This window comes from Bubalus bubalis, chromosome 2, assembly GCF_019923935.1.
Source record: "Bubalus bubalis isolate 160015118507 breed Murrah chromosome 2, NDDB_SH_1, whole genome shotgun sequence".
Lineage (NCBI taxonomy): Eukaryota > Metazoa > Chordata > Mammalia > Artiodactyla > Bovidae > Bubalus > Bubalus bubalis.
The window spans coordinates 131,759,799-131,784,198 of NC_059158.1; the positions used below are offsets into that span (position 1 = coordinate 131,759,799).

Here is a 24,400-nt window from a genome sequence, read left to right on the forward strand (position 1 = left end):
CTGCACACAACAAAGTGGCACAAAATTCTTAAATCTCAGTAATAATTTTTGAAGACTGAAACTACATCGTTAAATGCAATTTGAAAAGATAAAGTAATACTATCTCTTTAGATAACTGTAAATCAACTTTTACATAGTAGCCCTGAAGATTAAAAATTAAAACAAAAAACTGATTTAAGGAAGTCTGAACATCCATCAGGAAAATGAAAAGCCTCCCTTCATCATGGCGTAAATTAGGACTTATCAGGTTGACCACAAGGTTCAATCAGGTTTTTGCAACCCAATATATCAGTGCACAGCTGACAATATTCTGAGCAGATGTAAGTGAATCTTGTTCTACTGGGCCTGAGGAAGGGCTCTGGATTTTCAAACAGGGCATGGAAGAACGTATGCATGCTTGCTGGCAAGCACATGTGTGCAGGCATGAAGTCATGTCTGCGTCACAAATTTCCTTCCAAAGGAAGGTTAAGCATATGGTGGGGCCACAAAACTAGTTAAGCATCACAAAACATCAGTACAAATGAACCCAAGTCCACACCTTTGGTATACTTGCTGTAGCAATTTGATTTTTCACTTCAAATTTATCTTACCTGAGTGAAAGACTGCAAATTTGCAGTGCTCTCCCTCCCTACAAATTTGCAGTGGTCTCCCTCCCTACTAAGTATCTAAAAAGGATGTGCCTAAAGCAAATACACTGGCCAGACCATCAACCAGTGGGGGCTGCAACATTCTTCCTAGGGTGAGTGACCACAGGTGACTCACTTTTCTATCAACAGGGAGATTGTTAAGACTGCATAAGCTAATACAGACACAGCGCCTGGCACAAAGCAGGCGTTCAATAAATTCACGCTAACAAATCCAGAATCCACTCCATCTTCTGGCAAAACTTGGTAGCAACATGGAGTGGCAAGACCATCCCTCAATCACCTGACTTCTTCCTTTCCAGTCTCAAGACCTCCTGCCTCCATGCCTACAACATTATTTCCCAATCCAGCCTTCTGCTGCACATGGGTTTTGACCACATCATTCTCTTGCACAAAATTGCTAGTTGGCCAATATCTGACTCATTTCCACTCTGACACTATTTTCATCCATTCACAAAGCAATTCTGTCACTAAATTATCTACTTTTCTTGCCCTGGCTTCGCCCAACATTTCTGCTTTGCTCCAGCTATCACTCACCCTTGAAAACGGCTTCCCCATAAATTTTTGCCTCTTTAAATTTTACTAGCATTCAAAGACAGGTACAAATGCCATTTCTTCTATAAGCTAAGACATACCCAGAGACAGTTAAGCTTTCATTGACTTGTGCCTCACTGCATTTTGCATCTCTATTTGGGTGTCAGTCCCTGTTTTCCTTGGTGGCTCAGTGGTAAAGAATCTGCCTGCCAATGCAGGAGATGCAACACATGGGTTTGATCCCTGGGTCAGGAAGATCCCATGAAGTAGGAAATGGCAACCCACTCCAGTATTCTTGCCTAGAAAATCCCATGGACAGAGAAGCCTGGCAGGCTTCAGTCTACGGGGCCGCAGAGTCAGACACAGCTTAGCGACTGAGTATGCACACTGACACCCTGTCTTCCTTAAAAAAAGCTCTATGAGGTCTCCCCTAAATGATGTAAGCTTCAGATTTGCTGAGACTGTCTTTTTTTTTTTTTTTTTTAAACATCTTCTGCACTTTGGACAGTGTCCTGCATACAATATATGCTCAACAGAAGTCTGTTGAACTGAAATCTAGCAGATTGAATTCGAAAGTAAAGGGCAAACCATATTATGGTCCAACAAGTTTTGAGTCCTGCATCAAACTGCAAACTGGATTGTGCTGAGGGCTCAAGTCTTATTTCCGTCCCATAAAAACAATCAATCCAACTTAAACAAACAATATTTAAAGCACAATCAATCACACCTATTTTTCTTCCCCCAAACTTTTGGTACTAGTCAGAATTTTTTAAAGGCTAATTATATTATTTGGGGATCTGCAGGAACTAATCATCATTTTTACACTTCACGAGCACATTACGTTCCTTTATCCTTAAATAGATATATAATTAAGTTTCAAAGTTACATACTCATTAATTTCCGTTAACATTTACTAACCTGTCACCTTGTGCCCCAGCGAAGGGCTAGGGATTCAACACAAGCAGCAGCTACACACAGCACGTCAGATGCCAAGACTGTTGGGTCTGCATGCACAGGGTGCGTCTAGCTTAGACAGCTCTCTAGGGGTGGCACACGGCAAATACAAACTTTCTGCGGAGAGAAGAAAATACGACTCTATTGGAAAAAGAGGGGAAGAGGGTAAATGGGAAAATGCATTGTTGTGGGGGAGGGGCGGGATTCTATTTCACATTTTTTTTACTTCCAGGGCACGACTGACTGGGGCAACCGTGCCATCACCGGAAACAACACCTGGGATACCTGTTCTTTTCCGGATGACGGATTCACCTATCAGCACTTAAAGGCTTGCGCTCGTTGGGCATCCGTCTGCTGGGCCTCGACGAAGCCGGTCCAGGCGCGTCCCACTCCGGCACCCGGAACCTCAAGCTCACTCACTCTGCGCGCCGGATCCCGCAGGGATGGGCGAGAGCACAGCCTTGCCTCCTCTCCCAGGTCGCCTCCGCTCTATCTGGGGTCTGACTCCCGTCCTCCCGAGTGCGGCAGGAACTGTCCGCAAACTCAGCGCAGCAAAGCGAAAGTACCAGCGGAAAGAAAAGGCAGATCCTGACGCCCCGCCTCCTTTTGCTCCCGCCAATCATCGGGCTGCTGCCGCGCTCGGCCAATTGGACACGGCTGTTCCTCGCACGCATCGCCTCCCCCGGGCCGCTGCTCTGCCAACCCGCTGTGTCTTTCGTTAGCCTTCCGCTAGGGCTTGTGTCTGGAGGCTTTGAAGCTCAGCTCTGTGTTGCAAGTTAAGGGTTCTGTTTACACATACTTTAGAGAAAAGCTAAAAGGAAGTTATGTGTTTGCAGAGGCCCAAACTGGGAGATCCTTACATTAGCCCCAAATCTGAAAATTCGAGGCAGAGGACAAAGGTGGGGACATTGTCGTTCTCGAATCTCAGCTTAGCAGCTGACCTACCTCCATGTTGCTAAACCCAGAAGACGCTTTTCTGTCCTCACCTTATGTGACCACTCAGAAACCTTCTGCGCAGCTGACACCTCCATTCTTTAACACTTCTCCGTGGGCCATGATGACAACATACCTTCCTTGCTTCTTCCTACCTCTCTGCTGTTTCTTTCTCCATCTCTGCCACCAAGCTGCTCAGTGTTAAGTGTGGTCATGATACATATTTGGTCTACTTTACCTACACTTCTCAGGTTGTTCTGCGTTGACCTCATCCACAGTATCTGTGTCCTAGATAATGTAGAACTTCTACACCTGTACCGTGTCCACACGACTCCTCTGAGCGCTATACCCACTGTACAGCCCGCATTTGACTTTCCACTTGGATGTCTGGTGAGCTCTAAAAACTAATTATGTTCAGAACCATCTCATAATTTTTCTTCTTAAACCTTCCCTTTTTCTAGAAATAACCCATGCCAGAAAATTAGGAGCCACCTTTGGCATTGTCTTCTCACCACCCACGCCCACACCGGTCCTCAAGCCTTGTTGAATTTTCCTCCTAAATAATTTTCAGGTCTCATTGCTTCTGGTCATCTTCTGTGCCATTCCCCCCCTTTTCTCTCATTTGGATCTTTGCAGTAGATTTCCCAAATGGCTGCCTCACTTCAGTTCTTTACTCCCATTTAATCCATTTACCCTATAGCAGTTTGACTGGTTTGTTTTTTAATTGCAAAGCAGATCATGTGTTTGCAAACCTGAAAATCCTCTGATGACTTTTCTGAATAAAATCCAAATTTCTTAATGAAACCTATAAAGCCTTGGTTTCCCTATCACTTTCTTTAACCTCATCTTGTGCCACTTTTTCCTTACTTCAGCAGGTTTTTTTTTTTTTTTTTTTTTTTTCCTGCAAGTAAGACAAGCTCTTTCTACAAACTCAGGGTCTTCTTACCAGCAGCTGTCCATTTGGAAAACCCCTTGAGCCAATGCCCTCCCTCCCAACTTCCTTGCTGGCTAACTTATCTTTTTGTTGTTAGCCTCATTGCTAAGTTGTGTCTAACTCTTGCAACCCCATGGACTGTAGCCTGCTAGGCTCCTCTGACCATGGATTTCCCAGGCAGGAATACTGGAGTGGGTTGCCAATTCCTTCTCCAGGGGGTCTTCTAAACTCAGAAATCAAACCTGTGACTCCGGCATTGGCATGCAGATTCTTTACCATTGAGCCACCAGGGAAGCCCCAACTCATCTTTTATGTCTCCACTAAAATCTAAGCTTAAATGTCACTTCCCCCAGATAGGCATCACTGAGGCCAGCCTAGAGTAGGTCTTCTTGGAAGGTGTGCACATAAAATCAATTGGTTCCTCCAAGTATTTAATAGATGGAACTTGAATCAAGCCTAGAATAATAAGGCAATTTTGGGTGGGAAAAGGCTGTAAATAATTTCCCAGAGATATGCTTATATGTGGGCTTCCCTGGTAGTTCAGCTGGTTAAGAATCCACCTGCAAGGCACAAGACCCCGGTTCGATTCCTGGTCGGGAAGATCCCCTGGAGGAGGGATAGACTATCCACTCCAGTATTCTTAGGCTTCCCTGATGGCTCAGCTGGTAAAGAATCCACCTGCAATGTGGGAGACCAGGGTTCGATCCCTAAGTTGGGAAGATCCCCAGGAGAAAGGAAAGGCTACCCACTCTAGCATTCTGACCTGTGTTGCAAAGAGTCGGACATGACTCAGTGACTTTCACTTTCACTTTTCATGATTATATGTGTGTCTGTTGTCGTTTTCTCCATTCTCATATCTATATGCTCCTTCTTCTTATCACATATTTACCCCCACAAAGCCAGTATTGAACTGGTGATAACAATGACTCTTGGTACCAAAGTAGCAGCCCTCTGTGTAAAAATATGCTAGGACTCCACTCCCCCAAAAAAGTCTTCCCCCCCCCCCTACTTATACCCTGCACTAAGGGCCCACACAGTGTTTGAGAAACACTGACTCTAGGAAGGGTAGATAATATGTTAAACATATATTTTTTTTTCTGGTATTATAAAATTTACACAGAGACTATTTTCAGTCTTGACATGTTAATATCTGCAAGTAGGATGTTTCTCTTTGGCTCTCTGCATTCTGGTTGTCATCAAGTTCTATAGATGGTTCCTTCCCTATGTCTTTAACTGCCTTAATTTTCTCATCATTGACGATACTCCACTGTAGGTGGTAACCTCACTAGATTGGTACCCCACTAGATTGGTAACTTCAATCTAGAACTGAATTGCTACAGTAGATGCCAGTTACACTACCTTTTTTCTGACCCTTTCCCCTCCACTATACTCGCCAAATTGTTTAGTCACTCAGTCAAGTCTGCCTCTTTTGCGACCCCATGGACTGTAGCCTGCCAGGCTCCTCTGTCCGTGGCATTTCCCAAGCAAGAACACTGTAGTGGGTTACCATTTCCTTCTCTAGGATATCTTGCCCATCCAGAGATCAAACCCACGTCTCCTGCATTAACCGAATTAAATTCTCTAAAACACCTCATTTATAGTTATTCCCTGCTTAAAAGTCTTGGCAACTCTCATTGCATTTATGACGAGCACAGACTTTGCCTGCTAGCCCGGACCCGCTACAGAATGTCCCTAACATGTTTCAGGGTGGTGGGTTACTTTTTTTATAATTTCCTTTTCTTCCAAAAAGGTCCATTAAGGGCACTAGTACATTCGTAATCCAAACACCCTCACGAACACCTTGTGACGTTGTGTGCTTTCAGGCGAGCAGCCCAGGGCCCGCCCAGGATGAGGTACAGTAGAGGAGGTGCCGACTGTCAAACGCTGAAAAGTTTCCAATAACAGCTGGCCTAGCGCTCGGCGGGAGGGAGGCGACTGCTCGGAAGAGCCGTCCCACGTGCTTTCGGGGAAATAGCCTGGGAGCGAGAAGCAGCGCGACTGAGAGGAAACCGAAAAGCGAAAGTAGAGACAGAGGGAGCAGTACGCAGGCGCGGCCCAGGGGCTTTCCAGCTGACCGCCCGCTGCGCCGCGGGTACCGCCCCCCTCGCCCCTCGCAACCTCCCGGAGAGCGACTTCCGTACATTGCTTAAGGTGCTGGAAAACTTACCCCATCCTCTTCCATCTATTCTTTCTTCCGGTGGTCTGGAAATGTCAGTTTTTTTTTTCTCCCTTCTCTATCTACACAGTCTGCACACATGCTAACTCTGACCGCCACCCACCTGGGCTAGTTCCCCTTTAACCAGAAATGGGGTGGGGGTGCGGGGAGGCTGGCTGTTTCTTCAACTGTCCTTTCCTAGATCTGCAAAGAGGACTTGCCTTTTTCCTCTGGGGTCTTCTCACCGCCCCCACCTTCCCCTTTCTGGTGATTATACCAGCGGGAGTAGGGAAGAAGTGTAATGAAGGAGAACAATCTAGTCACTGGACCATGATTTCGAAAGTTTGGCAATCCCAGGAAAAATCGTTTTGGTCCAGCCCGCTACCTGTGTGACTTATTGAATGGTCCCAGGAGTTATGAACTGGATTTTTTGGACTCTGCTCAACCACTCTTAAAGGGCTCTATCTACTTAGGGGACCAACCTAGGACCTCCAGTGTGTGAAGGGACACACCTGACTGGACCACAAGTCTCCAGACCTCCTGAGGTGAGCCCCAGTCCCCAGAGCTGCAAGAACACTTTACGTAATTCCCAGAATACAAATGGACATCTGTTTCCCCCTCTTAGTAGAGGACAGGAGCCGGTATATAATTTCCAGGCTCAGTGCAAAATGCAAACAAGGAGCCCCTTATTCAGACTTATGAAGAATTTCAAGAAGGCAGGCAGAGCACCAAACCAGGCGTGGAGCCTCCTGAGTGTTCTGCCCTGTACAGATGCGCACAGTTGCACACCCATGAGGTTCCTAATAGGGGAATTGCGTGGAAGGGAGATTTCTTCTGTAGAGACCTCCTTACATATTTGCTTAAATGAAAACTTAGATATAGTGAAGCATTATAACACCGCTCCTTCCCAAAGCATTTGCAATAAAATCCAGTGCCTTCCTCCCTCCCTGTAGCGCCCTACACCCTCTGATCTTGCCTCTTTCTCCTACACATCTCGTCCCTCTTTCTCCATGCTCCTCTGTGCTCCACACTCTGTAGCCTCTTTCTGTTCCTCAGGTACCCCCAAGCTTTTACCTGCCTGGGTCCTAAGAATGTGTATGCTCTTCCTGTGTTCCCAGCTGTGGCATGAACTTGCCTCTTCTCATTCTTTAGGTCTCAGCTCAGATGTCATCGCCTCAGAGAGACCTTCTCTGACCATTTCTTTCAGTTATTCTATATCACATTTACGTTCTTCATACCACTTGTTAAATCTGTCCTTCATTATTTACTTGACTGTTTTCATCTCTCCTCACAACCGGAAGGACTTTGCGCTGTCTCATCTCGGGTTCCGCGAGAGAATTAAGCCTAATGCCTGAGGCATCTGTGTATGAATTACCTTCACTCCTGTTTCTCTAGAATGGCACTATGTACTACCCTTGGGAAAATTGAAAAGATAGTCAAGCAAGTCACTTCGTGTTTTGGGGGCTCAGGTAGGAAACCCTGATTGCAAAAGGCAATGTCTTTTTGAATAAACAGCGCTGGAATAAGGACTCAAAAGTTAAATCAACTATTCAGACCTCAGTACAAGCTCTAAACCTTTTGAGCCAGAATTGAGGGTGAGGAGGATTAAGAACAGCTGTATTCTGAAAAAATGTGCGTGAGAGCACCACTTCTCCACAGCCCTCAAACTTTTCCATCTCTACCCTGTATGGATGGCCTCTGGGGTTCTTTCCATCTGCAGCAGCCTGTGAGACATCTAAATGGATGACGGTCAAGCCTAAAGTCAGAGAGTGTTGTGTGAGATTTTTACTGGGGGTGGGAGTAGTAAAGGCAATGAATTTAATGAGGGGGAATTAAGGGTAAATTTCAGGAACATTTGATTCATCTGTGAGTAAGCAGATGCTTGGATGTTGCTGCTGCTGCTGCTAAGTCGCTTCAGTCGTGTCTGACTCTGTGCGACCCAGGGACGGCAGCCCACCAGGCTCCCCCATCCCTGGGATTCTCCAGGCAAGAACACTGGAGTGGGTTGCCATTTCCTTCTCCAATGCATGAAAGTGAAAAGTGAAAGTGAAGTCGCTCAGTCATGTCCGACCCTCAGCGACCCCATGGACTGCAGCCTACCAGGCTCCTCTGCCCATGGGATTTTCCAGGCAAGAGTACTGGAGTGGGGTGCCATTGCCTTCTCTGGCTTGTGATGTTAGGCACACATAAGACACCTAAATTAAAGGGAAGTTACAGTGAGCTAGTGGACAGTCTGATTCCAGAGCATTTCTATTGTGTTTGAAAGTCATGAATGAGGTGAAGTAAAAAAACGTCCTATGTTTGAGCAGTGGCAAGTGTGTTTTGGTTAATCAATTTGAAGCATAATATTTGGGACTGTTCCACAATTGCAGGGTTTGGAGGATCATAGAGGAAGTTCTAGCTTTCAGGCAGATCAAGGAGCAAAGGAAAGAAAAGAACTAAGTATTGCTCTATATTTCCTTTGGTTCAAACACTGAATAATTAACAAATATTTATTAATACTAAGAGGCACACTGTGGTAGATTTTAGGGAAATAACTGTGAACCAGGGGTTCTTGGTCCTTGTACATACAGAGCTTGCTACTGCTAAGTCACTTCAGTCATATCCGACTCTGTGCGACCCCATAGACAGCAGCCCACCAGGCTCCCCCGTCCCTGGGATCCTCCAGGCAAGAATACTGGAGTGGGTTGCCATTTCCTTCTCCAATGCAAGAAAGTAAAAAGTGAAAGTGAAGTCACTCAGTCATGTCTGAGTCTCAGCGACCCCATGAACTGCAGCCTACCAGGCTCCTCCATCCATGGGATTTTTCAGGCAAGAGTACTAGAGTTGGGTGACATTGCCTTGCTTAGACTCTAATGAAGACAGATGTTTGACAAGCATTTACAACCAAGGTGGTAAGAGTGGTGCTGGGTGAGGTGGAGGATATGGAGGAGGCATGACATGAGCTGAGCCCTACACATGTGCACGTGTGTGTGTGTGTGTGTGTGTGTGTTGGGCACGAAGGCTTTTCAAAGCCTGAAAGATGTGTGAATGTTATTGAGATGAGAGGGTAGGTGGGTTGGGGTTTGAGATCTGAGAGGATACAGCAGAGGGAGGCAATAGTAAGTATGAGCCATCAAAGAAACTAAAAGTAGTTCAGTCTTGTGTATATTTTGAAGGATTAGAAGCTATTGTTGGGTAGAAATGTTGAGAAATGAGTTGAAGACTAAGAAGACACTAGAGGATATATGACTTTGGAAACATCTATTGAGAATTAGAGCCTTCATCCAGAGCTGGGATTCTTAACTAATTTTTTTGTGCCGTGGACCCCTTTTGGCAGTCTGATGAAACCTATGAACTCTTTCAAAGATTAATGTTTTTCATTGAATAAAATAAAACACATAAGATTAAACAGGAAACCACCTACAATGAGAGATCAAAATATTAATACCAACTTAGGAATAAGTAATATAAATGCTTCTTTATTAATGGCATCGAGTAAGATCTAGCAGTAGGTCTGGATGAATGCAATTTCAAAATTATGCTTAAGCAATATTAGCATAAGCAATATTTTGAGGTAAGTGTAACAACTGTAATGTGACAAAAATGTGGTGTGGTTTATGGTTTGTTACTTTTACTCCTAACTGAAGGAAACTCTTAAGTTTCATTTAGAAGTTTGTGCAAATAAAACTCTCACTTTGCCATTCAAACTCCAGAATTCTATCTTTACACCGAAGTTACAATCTGTCAGCACATGGTGCCACGAGCCCTTTGAAGATCTTAAGCAGGAAGGTAAATGATCTAAGTAAAGCCCTCTGTCTACATAGGAGGCCACCTGGAATTCACTGTTGTATTTACTCTAAGGATATTTTTGTAAAATCTAGCAGTAGGTCTGGATGAATGCAATTTCATGATGCTTTTGTAGTGTCTTCTTTGTGAGGACTCTAGTGGAAAAATATTCTAGGTCTCACACACCCATATACATACAACTGTATGGGTTTGTTGGAAAAGGGTGAATTTTATTATGTGTAAATTATGCTTCAGTAAGCCAGACTTTTAGAACTGCAGTCAGTCAAATCAATAAGTGTTTACAGTTCATTTGAAAAAAGTAAAAAAGAGTCTGACAGAAACTGGAGTGTGGGCACGTGGAGGCCAGTTTGCTCAGTCTGGACAATGACTGTCTACTGCTGGAACTCCTAATTCCGTTCCTGCTACTGCAGGAACTGCATGGGCCTCCTGCACCATCTGAGGGACAGAAAACCCCCTCAGCTTTCCCAGACGTGGCTCCTTCTTGATGGTTCCTTGGGGAGCTTTCCTGACTACCTTACGACTTAAGGAAATCCGCTGGAAGCTGCCTTCTTTCACCATTTATTCCAGATAAAGACATTGCTATTCAGTACAGCTGGTCAAAGTGAGTGTTTACATTATAAGGAGTTTGCAATGGAGTTTGGAAAATGGACATCTGTGATTGGTCTTGGAGGTTGAGGGGAGAAGTGAAAATGTAATTAATATTTTAAAAATAAATTTACATTTTGCTTCATTAAATGCTGCTTATTTGCTACTCAGTTCAGTTCAGTCACTCAGTCATGTCCGACTCTTTGTGACCCCATGAATCACAGCATGCCAGGCCTCCCTGTCCATCACCAACTCCCAGAGTTCACTCAAACTCATATCCATCGAGTTGGTGATGCCATCCAGCCATCTCATCCTCGGTCGTCCCCTTCTCCTCCTGCCCCCAATCCCTCCCAGCATCAGAGTCTTTTCCAATGAGCCCAGTCTTCCCATGAGGTGGCCAAAGTATTGGAGGTTCAGCTTTAGCATCAGTCCTTCCAATGAACACCCAGGGCTGATCTCTTTTAGAAAGGACTGGCTGGACCTCCTTGCAGTCCAAGGGACTCTCAAGAGTCTTCTGCAACACCACAGTTCAAAAGCATCAATTCTTCAGTGCTCAGCTTTCTTCACAGTCCAACTCTCACATCCATACATGACCACTGGAAAAACCATAGCCTTGACTAGACGAACCTTTGTTGGCAAAGTAATGTCTCTGCTTTTTAATATGATGTCTAGGTTGGTCATAACTTTCTTTCCAAGGAGTAAGCATCTTTTAATTTCATGGCTGCAATCACCATCTGCAGTAATTTTGGAGCCCAGAAAAATAAAGTCTGACACTGTTTCCCCATCTATTTCTCATGAAGTGATGGGACCAGATGCCATGATCTTAGTTTTCTGAATGTTGAGCTTTAAGCCAACTTTTTCACTCTCCTCTTTCACTCTCATCAAGAGGCTTTTAGTTCCTCTTCACTTTCTGCCATAGGGTGGTGTCATCTATATATCTGAGGTTATTGATATTTCTCCTGGAAATCTTGATTCCAACTTGTGCTTCTTCCAATCCAGTGTTTCTCATGATGTACTCTGCATATAAGTTAAATAAGCAGGGTGACAATATACAGCCTTGACGTACTCCTTTTTCTATTTGGAACCAGTCTGTTGTTCCATGTCCAGTTCTAACTGTTGCTTCCTGACCTGCATATAGGTTTCTCAAGAGGCAGGTCAGGTGGTCTGGTATTCCCATCTCTTGAAGAATTTTCTTCATTTGTTGTGATCCACAAAGGCTTTGGCATACTCAATAAAGCAGAAATAGATGTTTTTCTGGAACTCTTGCTTTTTTGATGATCCAGCGGATGTTGGTAATTTGATCTCTGGTTCCTCTGCCTTTTCTAAAACCAGCTTGAACATCTGGAAGTTCGCAGTTCATGTATTGCTGAAGCCTGGCTTGGAGAATTTTGAGCATTACTTTACTAGCGTGTGAGATGAGTGCAATTGTGTGGTAGTTTGAGCATTCTTTGGCATTGCCTTTCTTTGGGATTGGAATGAAAACTGACCTTTCCCAGTCCTGTGGCCACTGCTGAGTTTTCCAAATTTGCTGCCATATTGAGTGCAGCACTTTCACAGCATCATCTTTCAGGATTTGAAATAGCTCAACTCGAATTCTATCACCTTCACTAGCTCTATTTGTAGTGATGCTTCCTAAGGCCCACTTGACTTCACATCCAGGATATCTGGCTCTAGGTGAGTGATCACACCATGATTATCTGGGTCATGAAGATCTTTTTTTGTACAGTTCTTCTCTGTATTCTTGCCACCTCTTAATATTTTCTGCTTCTGTTAGGTCCAAGCCATCTCTGTCCTTTATCGAGCCCATCTTTGCATGAAATATTCCCTTGGTATCTCTAGTTTTCTTGAAGAGATCTCTAGTCTTTCCCATTCTGTTGTTTTCGTCTATTCCTTTGCACTGATCACTGAGGAAGACTTCCTTATCTCTCCTTGCTATTCTTTGGAACTCTGCATTCAGATGTTTATATCTTTCCTTTTCTCCTGTGCTTTTTGCTTCTCTTTTTTTTCACAGCTATTTGTAAGGCCTCCTCAGACAGCCATTTTGCTTTTTTGCATTTCTTTTCCATGGGGATGGTCTTGATCCCTGTCTCCTGTACAATGTCACGAACCTCCATCCATAGTTCATCAGGCACTCTATCATATCTAGTCCCTTAAATCTATTTCTCACTTCCACTGTATAATCATAAGGGATTTGATATAGGTCGTACCTGAATGATCTAGTGGTTTTCCCTACTTTCTTCAATTTAGTCGGCAAAAAAATATTGTGTTAATGTGATCTAGATTCCCTTCGCATTGCATTTCCATCTCATGCAGCATACCTTATCCTGATCTAAATAGGTATCCCTAGGAATTCCCTAACAGAACCCTATTACTCCCACAAAGATGGTTTTTGGAATGTGAGACTCACACCCTTGGAAATAACTCTTTACCCTGGGATCAAGAACTTGATTTTGATTTTCTGAATCTAAATAAAAAAGTCGCTTATTGGACTCATTCTTACCATGACCTCTGCCTCTGTTATGGGGAGGAAACTACAAATGTCCTTGTACATCAACTAAGGTGGCTGTGACCACATATGAAACCTTGACATTCTTCTGCCAGGCTCTATATTTACAAGCTTTTCAAAATTTCTTTTGAAATAAGCCAAGAGTCATCATACTATTAATATTTTCCACAGAATAAAAAGCTCCTGCAGCATTTTTTGATATCTAAATCCAACTGTTTATGAGTATTTCCTGGTAAGGAATTACCTCCTTAAAGATAAAACTATAATGTTCATTTTATAGTTCTAAGGGCTTCCCTAGTGGCTTAGACAGTACAGAATCTGCCTACAATGCAGAAGACCTGGGTATTCTTGCCCAGAAAATCCCATGGACAGAGGATCCTGGCAGGCTACAGTTCATGGGGTCACAAAAAATCAGACATGACTGAGTGACTAACACTTTTGCTTTCACTTATAGTTCTAAATATTTCCTCCACTTCTGCTGTCAATTAATATATTTGAATTTCAGAAAACTGGGCTTGTGGAGAGAAGTAGAGACTGGAAAATGCACCTTGAATTAGCTTGTGGTCCTACATCAAACTGACACCTTCACCCAAAGAATACTGTCAAGAGCTTGCAAAAGCATAAGAGGAGTGGCCCTGGGACAGGTACAAAGTTTCTCACATAGAGTAATCTAGGATCATGTGGATGGGTATAAAGGATCAGAGAGATAGGATGGAGCTCAGTTGTGTCCAACTCTTTGCAACTCTTTGGACTGTAGCCTGCCAAGTTCCTCTTCCATGGATTTTTCAGGCAAGAATTCTGGAGTGGGTCATTGTTTCCATCTCCAGGGGATCTTCCTGACCCAGGGATCAAACCCACATCCCCTGCATTGCAGGTGGATTCTTTACCTACTGCAGCATTGGAGAAGTCCAAGGGAGAAGGCAGGCTATATTAAAAGCTTTTTTTTTCCTTGAAATCTTCTCCATCAAACATTAGCTTCTTCTTGTTTGACCACCTAGGAGATGGGAAATGGCTAAAAGAACTTAGAGAGGAGTCCCCGACAAGGAACTGTCATCTGTGACTACAGTCAGGGCTTACTTTGGACACCAGCCTCAGGACTTTATGTAGCTGGTCATGGCTGATACCTCAGGATCATGACTTCCTCACCTGGCTCAGCAGCTTCTCTGGAGCCTGGAGACATGGAGAGCTCCTCAGGGCTCAGGCACTGGGAGGGCCCACACTGTTACTAGGGTCAGCAGCTGGGCAGTGGCACCACTAAGCATCCAGTCCCGGCAAGGGAAAGATCAAAGTAGACCTGTAGCCCATATACATATATTATCATTCAGTCAACCACTCCCCTCCTGCATCACCAGGGATGGAGCATCTCATCCTAAATTCCTTCCTCCAGGCTCAAGTTGGATTCATGAGACCAGAGACCATTAGAGCTGGAAAGGACCATAGCTTACCTAGTCCAACCTCTTCTAGAGGTGAAGAATATACAACCCAGTGATCAAATCACTCAACCAAGGCCAGTGTTGTTATTTTCTTCTTGGTCTTCATTTCATGGGACTTTTACCCATACATCTGCTTTCAGTGTAATTTGCCTGAGATTTGCCACCATGGATGACTCTGGATCCTTCCCCCTAACAGGAGAGGTGTCCCTGGCAGTGATGCCAGCAGCTGTGAATCCTGAAGCTGGAACAGAGCTGACATGGCAACCAAGAGGCTTCCTAATTCACCTGGGAATTGCTGCTGTTAATACCCTGTCGTTGCTTCCATCTTGTATTCAGTGTGATGACTCTTACTTGCGAGAACTCAGGATGTTCACTTATTCAGTTTCCATCAAGCCTTCCTGCTGGTTTGTGAGTAATGTGTATGTGACTTTGTTATTTTTCACCTATTGTGCAATCTTTACACTTAAAACTTCTAGAGTCAAAATCATAAGTAACACAACAGAAACAAAACCGGAAATGAAACACATACAAATGAGTCTTTCATTAATATTATATTAACACTGGTTTCTTAAAGTGTTTTATCTCACAAGTTTATCAGAAGCTTGGGTCTCTAGCATTTCGATGACATTCCCATTTGGGGGTATCATAAGAATGAGAAGAAAGCTTCCTATTTAATCATTTCCTGGAAACTGGTATATACAAAGCTGAAGAAACCAGATGTGATTGTTGGCCAAGATTAGTCTTTAAAACTTTTCCATTTGCTTCCTTCTTTTGAGTGTCAAGAGTTTATCTTGTCATTCAGCAGAATAGGGAGACTTCATCTAAAATTGAAAAATGAAAATAACCTTTGAGCAAACTATTGTTTTGCAAATATGTCACCATTTCTTAGGTAAACATTCTCTTGTCTATTAAATACATATTTACTTCATAATCTTTCTACCAATTAACTACAGTACTTGCAAAAGTAACTGAGGTTGGTCAATCTAAAATTAAAGGTACTTTTTAAATAAATAAAAACTATGTTAAGAAGGCCTATTCGTCCCACAAAAACATAATGAAGAAGTGAGTGTAAAATGTAACAAAAGTTCTCTTATAACTAAATGATTTAAGGACAACTAACACTGGAGAGTAAGTTTTTCATCCCTGGAAATCTTCAAGAGAAACACTAAACACCACTTGATTTATAGCCAGATATAAATTTCTTGGGGCTCATGGTCTCTGCAAGACACTGTTATTCTGATGTACACGCATCCTCATGTAATTGGAGTTTTGAACTGCTTGACAATATTGGGGAACAATAATAGACTGCATCCTAGAGCATATAGTTGCATTTAACACTATGATTTAGTTCTCAAAAAAGCATTATTATGCTGCTATTGATTGTTGTTCATATACTACTTGAAGAAGCTCCCAGGACAGGACAAATGAGGCAAGTAATAATCAAGAAAAATTGGCATTTTTTGTGCTTGAACTGCTAACATAAATATTATACTAGATTTTCATATCTAACAACTGATATGTGTTGGGACTGGCGGGGCTGATGGTGGAAATAGGGATGAAGTGTACTTAGGTGGGGAGGTATACAGGGATATTTTGCCATTGGGCAACTTTTGATGGAAGACCTTAAAGCAGTTCAGGTCAGCATAGGTGTCTGCTTTCAATGCCCACCGTAAGAGCAACACGCAGGACCATATAGACATCCCTTGTATTAGGTCCATGAATCACGGCAAATTGGAAGTGGTCAAACAGGAGATGGCAAGAGTGAACATCAACATTCTAGGAATCAGTGAACTAAAATGGACTGGAATGGGTGAATTTAACTCAGATGACCATTATATCTACTACTGTGGGCAGGAATCCCTTAGAAGAAATGGAGTAGCCATCATGGTCAACAAAAGAGTCCAAAATGCAGTACTTGGATGCAATCTCAAAAATGACAGAATGATCTCTGTTCGTTTCCAAGGCAAACCATTCAATATCACAGTAATCCAAGCCTATGCCCCAACCAGTAACACTGAAGAAGCTGAAGTTGAACAGTTCTATGAAGACCTATAATACCTTTTAGTACTAACACCCAAAAAAGATGTCCATTTCATTATAGGGGACTGGAATGCAAAAGTAGGAAGTCAAGAAACACCTGGATTAACAGGCAAATTTGGCCTTGGAATACTGAATGAAGCAGGGCAAAGGCTAATAGAGTTTTGTCAAGAGAACACACTGGTCATAGCAAACACCCTCTTCCAATAACACAAGAGAAGACTCTACACATGGACATCACCAGATGGTCAATACCGAAATCAGGTTGATTATATTCTTTGCAGCCAAAGATGGAAAAGCTCTATATAGTCAGCAAAAACAGGACCAGGAGCTGACTGTGGCTTGGATCATGAACTCCTTATTGCCACATTCAGACTGAAATTGAAGAAGGTGGAGAAAACCACTAGACCATTCAGGTATGACCTAAATCAAATCCCTTATGATTATACAGTGGAAGTGAGAAATAGATTTAAGGGACTAGATATGATAGACAGCGTGCCTGATGAACTATGGATGGAGGTTCGTGACATTGTACAGGAGACAGGGATCAAGACCATCCCCATGGAAAAGAAATGCAAAAAAGCAAAATGGCTGTCTGAGGAGGCCTTACAAATAGCTGTGAAAAGAAGAGAAGCGAAAAGCAAAGGAGAAAAGGAAAGATATAAGCATCTGAATTCAGAGTTCCAAAGAATAGCAAGGAGAGATAAGGAAGTCTTCCTCAGCGATCAATGCAAAGAAATAGAGGAAAACAACAGAATGGGAAAGACTAGAGATCTCTTCAAGAAAACTAGAGATACCAAGGGAATATTTCATGCAAAGATGGGCTCGATAAAGGACAGAAACGGTATGGACCTAACAGAAGCAGAAAATATTAAGAAGAGGTGGCGAGAATACAGAGAAGAACTGTACAAAAAAAGATCTTTACGACCCAGATAATCACGATGGCGTGATTATTCACCTAGAGCCAGATATCCTGGATGTGAAGTCAAGTGGGTCTTAGGAAGCATCACTATGAACAAAGCTAGTGGAGGTGACGAAATTCCAGTTGAGCTATTTCAAATCCTCAAAGATGGTGCTGTGAAAGTGCTGCACTTAATATGGCAGCAAATTTGGAAAACTCAGCAGTGGCCACAGGACTGGGAAAGGTCAGTTTTCATTCCAATCCCAAAGAAAGGCAATGCCAAAGAATGCTCAAACTACCGCACAATTGCACTCATCTCACATGCTAGTAAAGTAATGCTCAAAATTCTCCAAGCCAGGCTTCAGTAATACATGAACCGCGAACTTCCAGATGTTCAAGCTGGTTTTAGAAAAGGCAGAGGAACCAGAGATCAAATTACCAACATCCGCTGGATCATCAAAAAAGCAAGAGTTCCAGAAAAACATCTATTTCTGCTTTATTGACTATGCCAAAGCCTTTGACTGTATGGATCACAACAAACTGTAGAAAATTCTTCAAGAGATGGGAATACCAGACCACCTGACCTGCCTCTTGAGAAACCTATATGCAGGTCAGGAAGCAACAGTTAGAACTGGACATGGAACAACAGACTGGTTCCAAATAGAAAAAGGAGTACGTCAAGGCTGTATATTATCACCCTGCTTATTTAACTTATATGCAGAGTACATCATGAGAAACACTGGATTGGAAGAAGCACAAGCTGGAATCAAGATTTCCAGGAGAAATATCAATAACCTCAGATATGCAGATGACACCATCCTTATGGCAGAAAGTGAAGAGGAACTAAAAAGCCTCTTGATGAAAGTGAAAGAGGAGAGTGAAAAAGTTGGCTTAAAGCTCAACATTCAGAAAACTAAGATCATGGCATCTGGTCCCATCACTTCATGAGAAATAGATGGGGAAACAGTGTCAGACTTTATTTTTCTGGGCTCCAAAATTACTGCAGATGGTGACTGCAGCCATGAAATTAAAAGATGCTTACTCCTTGGAAGTAAAGTTATGACCCACTTAGATAACATATTCAAAAGCAGAGGCATTACTTTGCCAACAAAGGTCCGTCTAGTCAAGGCTATGGTTTTTCCAGTTGTCACGTATGGATGTGAGAGTTGAATTGTGAAGAAAGCTGAGCACTGAAGAATTGATACTTTTGAACTGTGGTGTTGCAGAAGACTCTTGAGAGTCTCTTGGACTGCAAGGAGGTCCAGCCAGTCCATTCTAAAGGAGATCAGTCCTGGGTGTTCACTGGAAGGACTGATGCTAAAGCTGAACCTCCAATACTTTGGCCACCTGATGCGAAGAGTTGACTCATTGGAAAAGACTCTGATGCTGGGAGGGATTGGGGGCAGGAGGAGAAGGGGACGACGTAGGATGAGATGGCTGGATGGCATCACCGACTCGACGGACGTGAGTCTGAGTGAACTCCGGGAGTTAGTGATGGACAGGGAGGCTTGGCGTGCTGTGAATTCATGGGGTGGCAAAGAGTTGGACACGACTGAGCGACTGAATTGAACTGTATTATGCTCATGGATTTGTTCCAACAAATGTGTTTTTTTCACTGCCCGAGTATATCTTCACCCCCCCTTTAATTCACACACCACCTTCACTTCCTGAGAAATGCCCTTGAAAGCAGTGGAAAGAAAGGGAACATACTGCAGTTTCGATTGTTGTGGGACTCAGGTTTTCTCTCAGCACTGCATATACACTTGGCGACATGGGAAGAAGGTCTGATGGAGAATGTGGCTCCGTAGAATCACTTCGGCTTGAAGAGGTAACAGAGTAAATATTGAAGAGGATTAAACATAATAGCTTGTGGTGACTTACTGCGTTAGCAATTGTTAGGGCCCAGGGTAAGCCACCCCAAAATGTACCTCAGTGGCATATTTATTATTTTGAATTAAATGATTTAAGTTACTTTAAAAGATCCAAAGCAGGAGGGACACTCAGACCCTTGTCTCTGCCTCCCTGAGAGCAGGAACTAAGTCTCTTCTGTGAGAGGTGCCCTCCCAGTTCTGGAGGTAGAAGACCAACATCCTTTTTGCTAGAGATAGGGGATTCATTTGGGGCTGAGAAGCCTGTACAAGCCTGGGCCTTGTTACTTCTTTAATTTAATACCACAGACCCAAACTCTGTTTAGATTCTTTACTACCTGAGCACCCAAAGCCTAAGTATCTTTGTCCTGTCAATTTCTCCCAAAGTTATTGATTTTTTGGTGCGCAAAAAGTATAAAAGCTGCCTGCTCTGGCCACTTCTTAAGTCCCATTTCTATGAGAATTCTATGAACATCAATTAAAAAATTTTCCTTTTTCCTGTTAATCTGCCTAGTATCAATTTTATTATTAGTCCAGTCACAAGAACTTGAGGGGGTAATTTCTACCTCCTCAAAAGAACCTTTTAGGGTTTCTTCTATTGTGACACTGAGATTATTGAATTTCAAATAATTCATCATTTGAAAACAGAGCACTCAGCCCACTGTGGAATAAATGGCATATGAACTGAACTGAACTGAAAGGGCAACTTTAGAATTCCTTCATGATGGACTGTGGCATATCCTAAAGACTTATGGGTTAAAGAAAATGGGACATTGAGCATTAAAATGCTTTATTCTCAGTTATATGTATGCTGTTTTATCCTTAAGTTTCCAGCTTTTTTGATAAGTTCAGTAATAATTATCTTATATGTGACTAAGATTACTTACATTGTTGAGATGGGGATAAAAACAGAAGGGACATAACCTTTGTCTCCCTTTTCTGTTGGTCTTGAAACTGGAAAAGAAAGGCATATTGGGGGAAAATATTATTATTGATAAAATTATAAATCTACAAAAGGATAAATAATGCTAAAAGGAAGAGAGATAATATAATTGTTTAGTGATTCACATTTTTTAGTTGAATAGATGAAATGACATTTCAGATGAGCATAAAATGTGCAAGAAGAGAAAAACAAATCTCTTGGCAGGCCTGATCTAACTTTACATATTAATGGTCTGAAATGAGTGAGCAAAATTGGAAATCAACTATATTACCTGTATTATTTAAGTTTAATTATAAGGACAAATTTATTCATGGATTGGGGATTTATATCAATGCAGTTCTTTTCATTAAAACTGACTCCAATTATAATATTATGACACAAAGTTTTGAAGCACAGACTTCAGTGTTAAAAGTACAATAACTGCTTGTAGTAGCAGTAATATTGTGTGCAATCCTCACCCTCAAATTTCTCTGGTTTACTCCATTGATCCAGTTGTAAGGACCAACTGTAATTTTTCAAGTGTAATCTGTTGCATTGACATTTATTATTTCATTTGATCAGATATAGAAACAATTAAAAGCCTCAAGGTTTTTGTGGTGGTGGTTGTCTTTTGCTTGTTTCAGGAGGGGATGAAGGAGCGTGGCAGGAAGTCACTGCTGTGAGTGACAACTGTTCCATATTCCTTAAGATGATGCTCATATATTAAGTTGCTATGGATGACTGTTTTAATGGCTTGTATATACTCTGGGCTTCCCTGGTGGCTCAGACAGTAAAGAAACTGCCTGCAATGCAGGAGACCCGGGTTTGTAACCTGGGTCTGGAAGATCCCCTGGTGAAGGAAATGGCTACCCACTCCAGTATTCTTGCCTGGAGAATTCCACGGACAGAGGAGCCTAGCAGGCTACAGTCCATGTGGTCACAAAGAGTCAGACATGACTGAGTGGCTAACACGTTCACACGTTCACATATATACTTCATTTAAAGAAAAAGAATGGTAAACATATTACAACTCGCTATTTCATGAATGTTCTTTTCATGTATTCAACAAATATTTACCAAATGTCTATTTTGTCCAGGTATCGTTTTCAGCCCTTTACATACAACCAGGAAAGGCAGGCATGTCAAGACTTGTTATTGATAGGCTGGAAGGAGGAGATGAAGCATAAAGACCCCCTTGTCCCCTCCCTGGCAAAGGAACAATAGTCTCTGAGTTGTGAGAGTACAGTAAGTAAAAAATACAAAGCTCATCAATTCTGAGCTTCTTTTGTAAGAAAGGAAAACAGCCTCGCCTGACTTTTAACAGCTTTATAATCATTACTTCTTCTTTCTTTTTTTCTCCCCAGGCATAGAGGTGAAATTGGTGCCACTCCTACTTTAGAAGGGAGAAAAATGAAACTGTTGGTAGCTGAGAAGTTCCCATAGACATGGGGAAGTCTAGCTACTGATTACTAACCGCTCTGCTAGCTGGACAGTCCCTGCTGTTCTTTTCAGGAACTGCTCACACACTATTTCTAAGGCTTTGACCTCCACATGCCCCTTAGATCTTATAATGATCAAAGTCAACATAAAGAGAGGAACTTCATTTACTTTACTGCAATCTGAGATTATTTTCCAAAATCTTAAGAAAAAAAAGCAAATGGAAAGAACCTAACCTTCGCATGGCTGGGAGCTGTAGTGTTTACCGAAGGCTTTGTCTTTGGGAATATCAGGATAGAGGTACTTCAGTGGGTTTTCGGGAATGTTTTCAGCCATAATAACCTTGTAGTCTCGAAGGATGTCAGCAAACGGCAGAGCGGACAGCCGGCCTTTGTTGTAGGGTTCCACAGAATGGAATCTCACTTCTCCTGGAAAAAGAGAAAACAGAGGGAATATTCAGGATCCTGCAGGCATTCTTTGTGGCCATTTTTCCAGCCTACATTCTCATCATGTCACTGGTTATAAAACAAGGCCAGCCTTTCTCTGCCTAAGTAGAGTACAGATGGCCACATGATAGAGGACACCCACATAGGCTGTGAGAAAGTCATGCTACGTTCTTCTGGAACAACCGTAACAATTAATATTCAAACCCACTGAACACATGAGAAATAGAACAACAGGCCACACACTTCTGAAGATGGAAAGACCAATAACCAAACTCAATGCTAATTTCACATGAATAAATAATAGTGAGCATGTACCGTTTTCAGAATGGTCCACCCAGGTGAAAGTTATTCCTCCAAGGTGGCTTTCACTGAATCTTAACAAAAAGGTCCCAGGCATTTTATCCTTTAGTAAGAGTCGTTCCTTTTCTTTGCTAACAAAGCCCATGATGTACCTAAAAACAGAACATGGCATAGTTTCATCTGATCAAAGACTATAATTTATTGCATTCACAAAGAACAGACCTGAATTTATTTTAATATAATCAAAAGTCAATAATGCCTAAAATACTCTTATACAGATTAAATATCAATATGTGATAAAGAATGTAAGAAACTGCAACTATTTTCCATTCTATGACACTAAATATGCTTACAAAGGAAAGAAAAGAAAAAGTGACTACTGTAAACAAAGAAGCTCTGAACAGTAGAGTGCATGCATCTTTTCAAGTTAGAGTTTTTGTCTTTTCTGAATATAAGCCCAGGAGTGGGAATGTTGGATCACAAGGCAGCTCTATTTTTATTTTTTAAAGAAATCTCTGTACTGTTCTCCATAGTGGTTGCACCAATTTACAATCCCACCAACAGTGTACAAGGGTTCCCATTTCTCCACACCTTCTCCTATATTTATTATTTCTGTTCATAGTAGCACTATGTACAACAGTCAAGATATGAAAGCAACATAAGTGTCCATCAACAGACAACAGGCTTAAGAAGATGTAGTATAGTATATATATATATATATTATATATATATAAAACATATATATGATATATATATATACAATGCAATCGTAGCAATTTAAAAAATGAAATATCGCCATTTGCAGCAACATGGATGGATCTAGAGAATATCATACTAAGTGAAGTAAGTCAGGCAAACGCAAATATTATATGAATAACATATGTGCAATCTAAAAAATAATATAAATGCATTTATTTACAAAACAGAAACAGACTCACAGACATAGAAAACAAACTTATGGTTCCAAAGGGGGAAGTGGGGTAAGGGGAAGGATAAATTAGGATTTATGTTGGGATTAACATATACACACTACTGTATATGAAAGAGATAACCAACAAAGACCTATTGTATAGCACATGGAACTATATACAATATTTTGTAATAACATATAAGGGAAAATAATCTAAAAAGGAATATATATGTACAACTGAATCACTGTGCTGTACACCTGAAACTAACATGACGTAAATCAACTACACTTCAATTTTTAAAAAACTGACAGTATAAAAATAAGAACTGAATGAATTCATAATGGAAAATATAATCTTCCATATTATTCCATGGAACTTACCCATCAATCCAAAGGGGAAGAATGTGTTTCTTAATTAGGTCTAAAATTGCTTCAAGCCAGGTCCAAAAGGTAAATGATTTACCAGGCAAGTGTTCCTATTGGAATAAACAAACATGTTAGGACAATAATTGTGCCAATAGTAATGTTGGTATGATAGTTCAAGTTGTGCTTTTTCCAGTGAAATATTTATTTTAAATGAGAAAACACTTTAGAGATTTTTCTTAAAATAATCTTATCAAGGAAACCCTAAGGAACATTAAAAAAAAAAAATCTAAATGATGCTATCCTTTCCCCATTTGTACCTTGCAGAACTTGGCCCAGGTGAGATGACCATCATTGTAGCTAGACTGGACTAAAATGAAAGAAAAGAATGAGATTGAGATTTTTATTAAACAATTAGACTCTTCAACTTGGTGCTTAATTTGGATTGCACTCCCCCAAGCATTTCCTAAGCACCTGCTATGGGTTTGCAGTGTATTCAATGCTAGAAACAGTAAAAATAAGATGTCATGAAAATTTTTATCCAGGAAAGAATTCTTTTCGATGGAGGAGCTAAAGATAGCCTTAGGAAGTGGGTGGGTGTCTAGAACCAGGCCTCCATGAATGGATAGGATATAAATTGTCAAGGAAGAGGCCACTCCAGTAGCAAGAGTAATGTAGGTTTAGGCACAGTGGATATGAACAAGGCTTATATATGAGACCGTAGGAGCAGCCTAATGTTGGTAAATAAA

The 24,400-nt window shown here is 41.8% G+C and overlaps 2 protein-coding genes and 1 long non-coding RNA gene across 13 annotated transcripts in view; 1 reads left to right on the forward strand and 2 right to left on the reverse strand.

The window, feature by feature from the left end:
* The window catches only part of STAT1 (signal transducer and activator of transcription 1), a 40,612-nt gene extending 37,899 nt beyond the window's left edge, over positions 1-2,713 (reverse strand). The window contains exons 1-2 of one of the 2 annotated variants that reach the window (XM_006046518.4): positions 2,418-2,713; positions 2,097-2,249 (exon numbers count right to left, since the gene is read on the reverse strand). The gene's annotated coding sequence lies outside the window, so the exon portion shown is untranslated. The remainder of the gene's footprint in view (positions 1-2,096; positions 2,250-2,417) is intronic. The other variant, XM_006046517.4, reaches the window with a different exon arrangement.
* A 2,968-nt stretch (positions 2,714-5,681) lies between these two features.
* LOC112582773 lies at positions 5,682-21,833 on the forward strand. Of its 4 annotated transcripts, XR_006548476.2 has the most exons (4): positions 5,682-6,150; positions 6,628-6,699; positions 13,540-13,678; positions 14,664-15,289. It is a non-coding gene; the product is annotated as an uncharacterized LOC112582773 (long non-coding RNA). The 4 variants fall into 4 exon arrangements; XR_006548472.2 differs by lacking the exon at positions 6,628-6,699; XR_006548475.2 differs by lacking the exons at positions 6,628-6,699; positions 13,540-13,678 and adding an exon at positions 21,293-21,833 and having other exon boundaries at positions 5,702-6,150; positions 14,664-14,886.
* Positions 15,000-24,400, reverse strand: part of STAT4 (signal transducer and activator of transcription 4) — a 136,455-nt gene continuing 127,054 nt past the window's right edge. For all 7 annotated transcript variants that reach the window (XM_025277672.3, XM_044936612.2, XM_025277680.3 and 4 more), the window contains 7 exons: positions 23,972-24,021; positions 23,670-23,764; positions 22,394-22,530; positions 21,869-22,060; positions 20,161-20,227; positions 19,116-19,224; positions 15,000-15,288 (listed from right to left, as the gene is read on the reverse strand). In XM_025277672.3, coding sequence (XP_025133457.1) covers positions 15,262-15,288; positions 19,116-19,224; positions 20,161-20,227; positions 21,869-22,060; positions 22,394-22,530; positions 23,670-23,764; positions 23,972-24,021 — 677 coding nt within the window. In that variant the 3' untranslated portion in view covers positions 15,000-15,261. The remainder of the gene's footprint in view (positions 15,289-19,115; positions 19,225-20,160; positions 20,228-21,868; positions 22,061-22,393; positions 22,531-23,669; positions 23,765-23,971; positions 24,022-24,400) is intronic.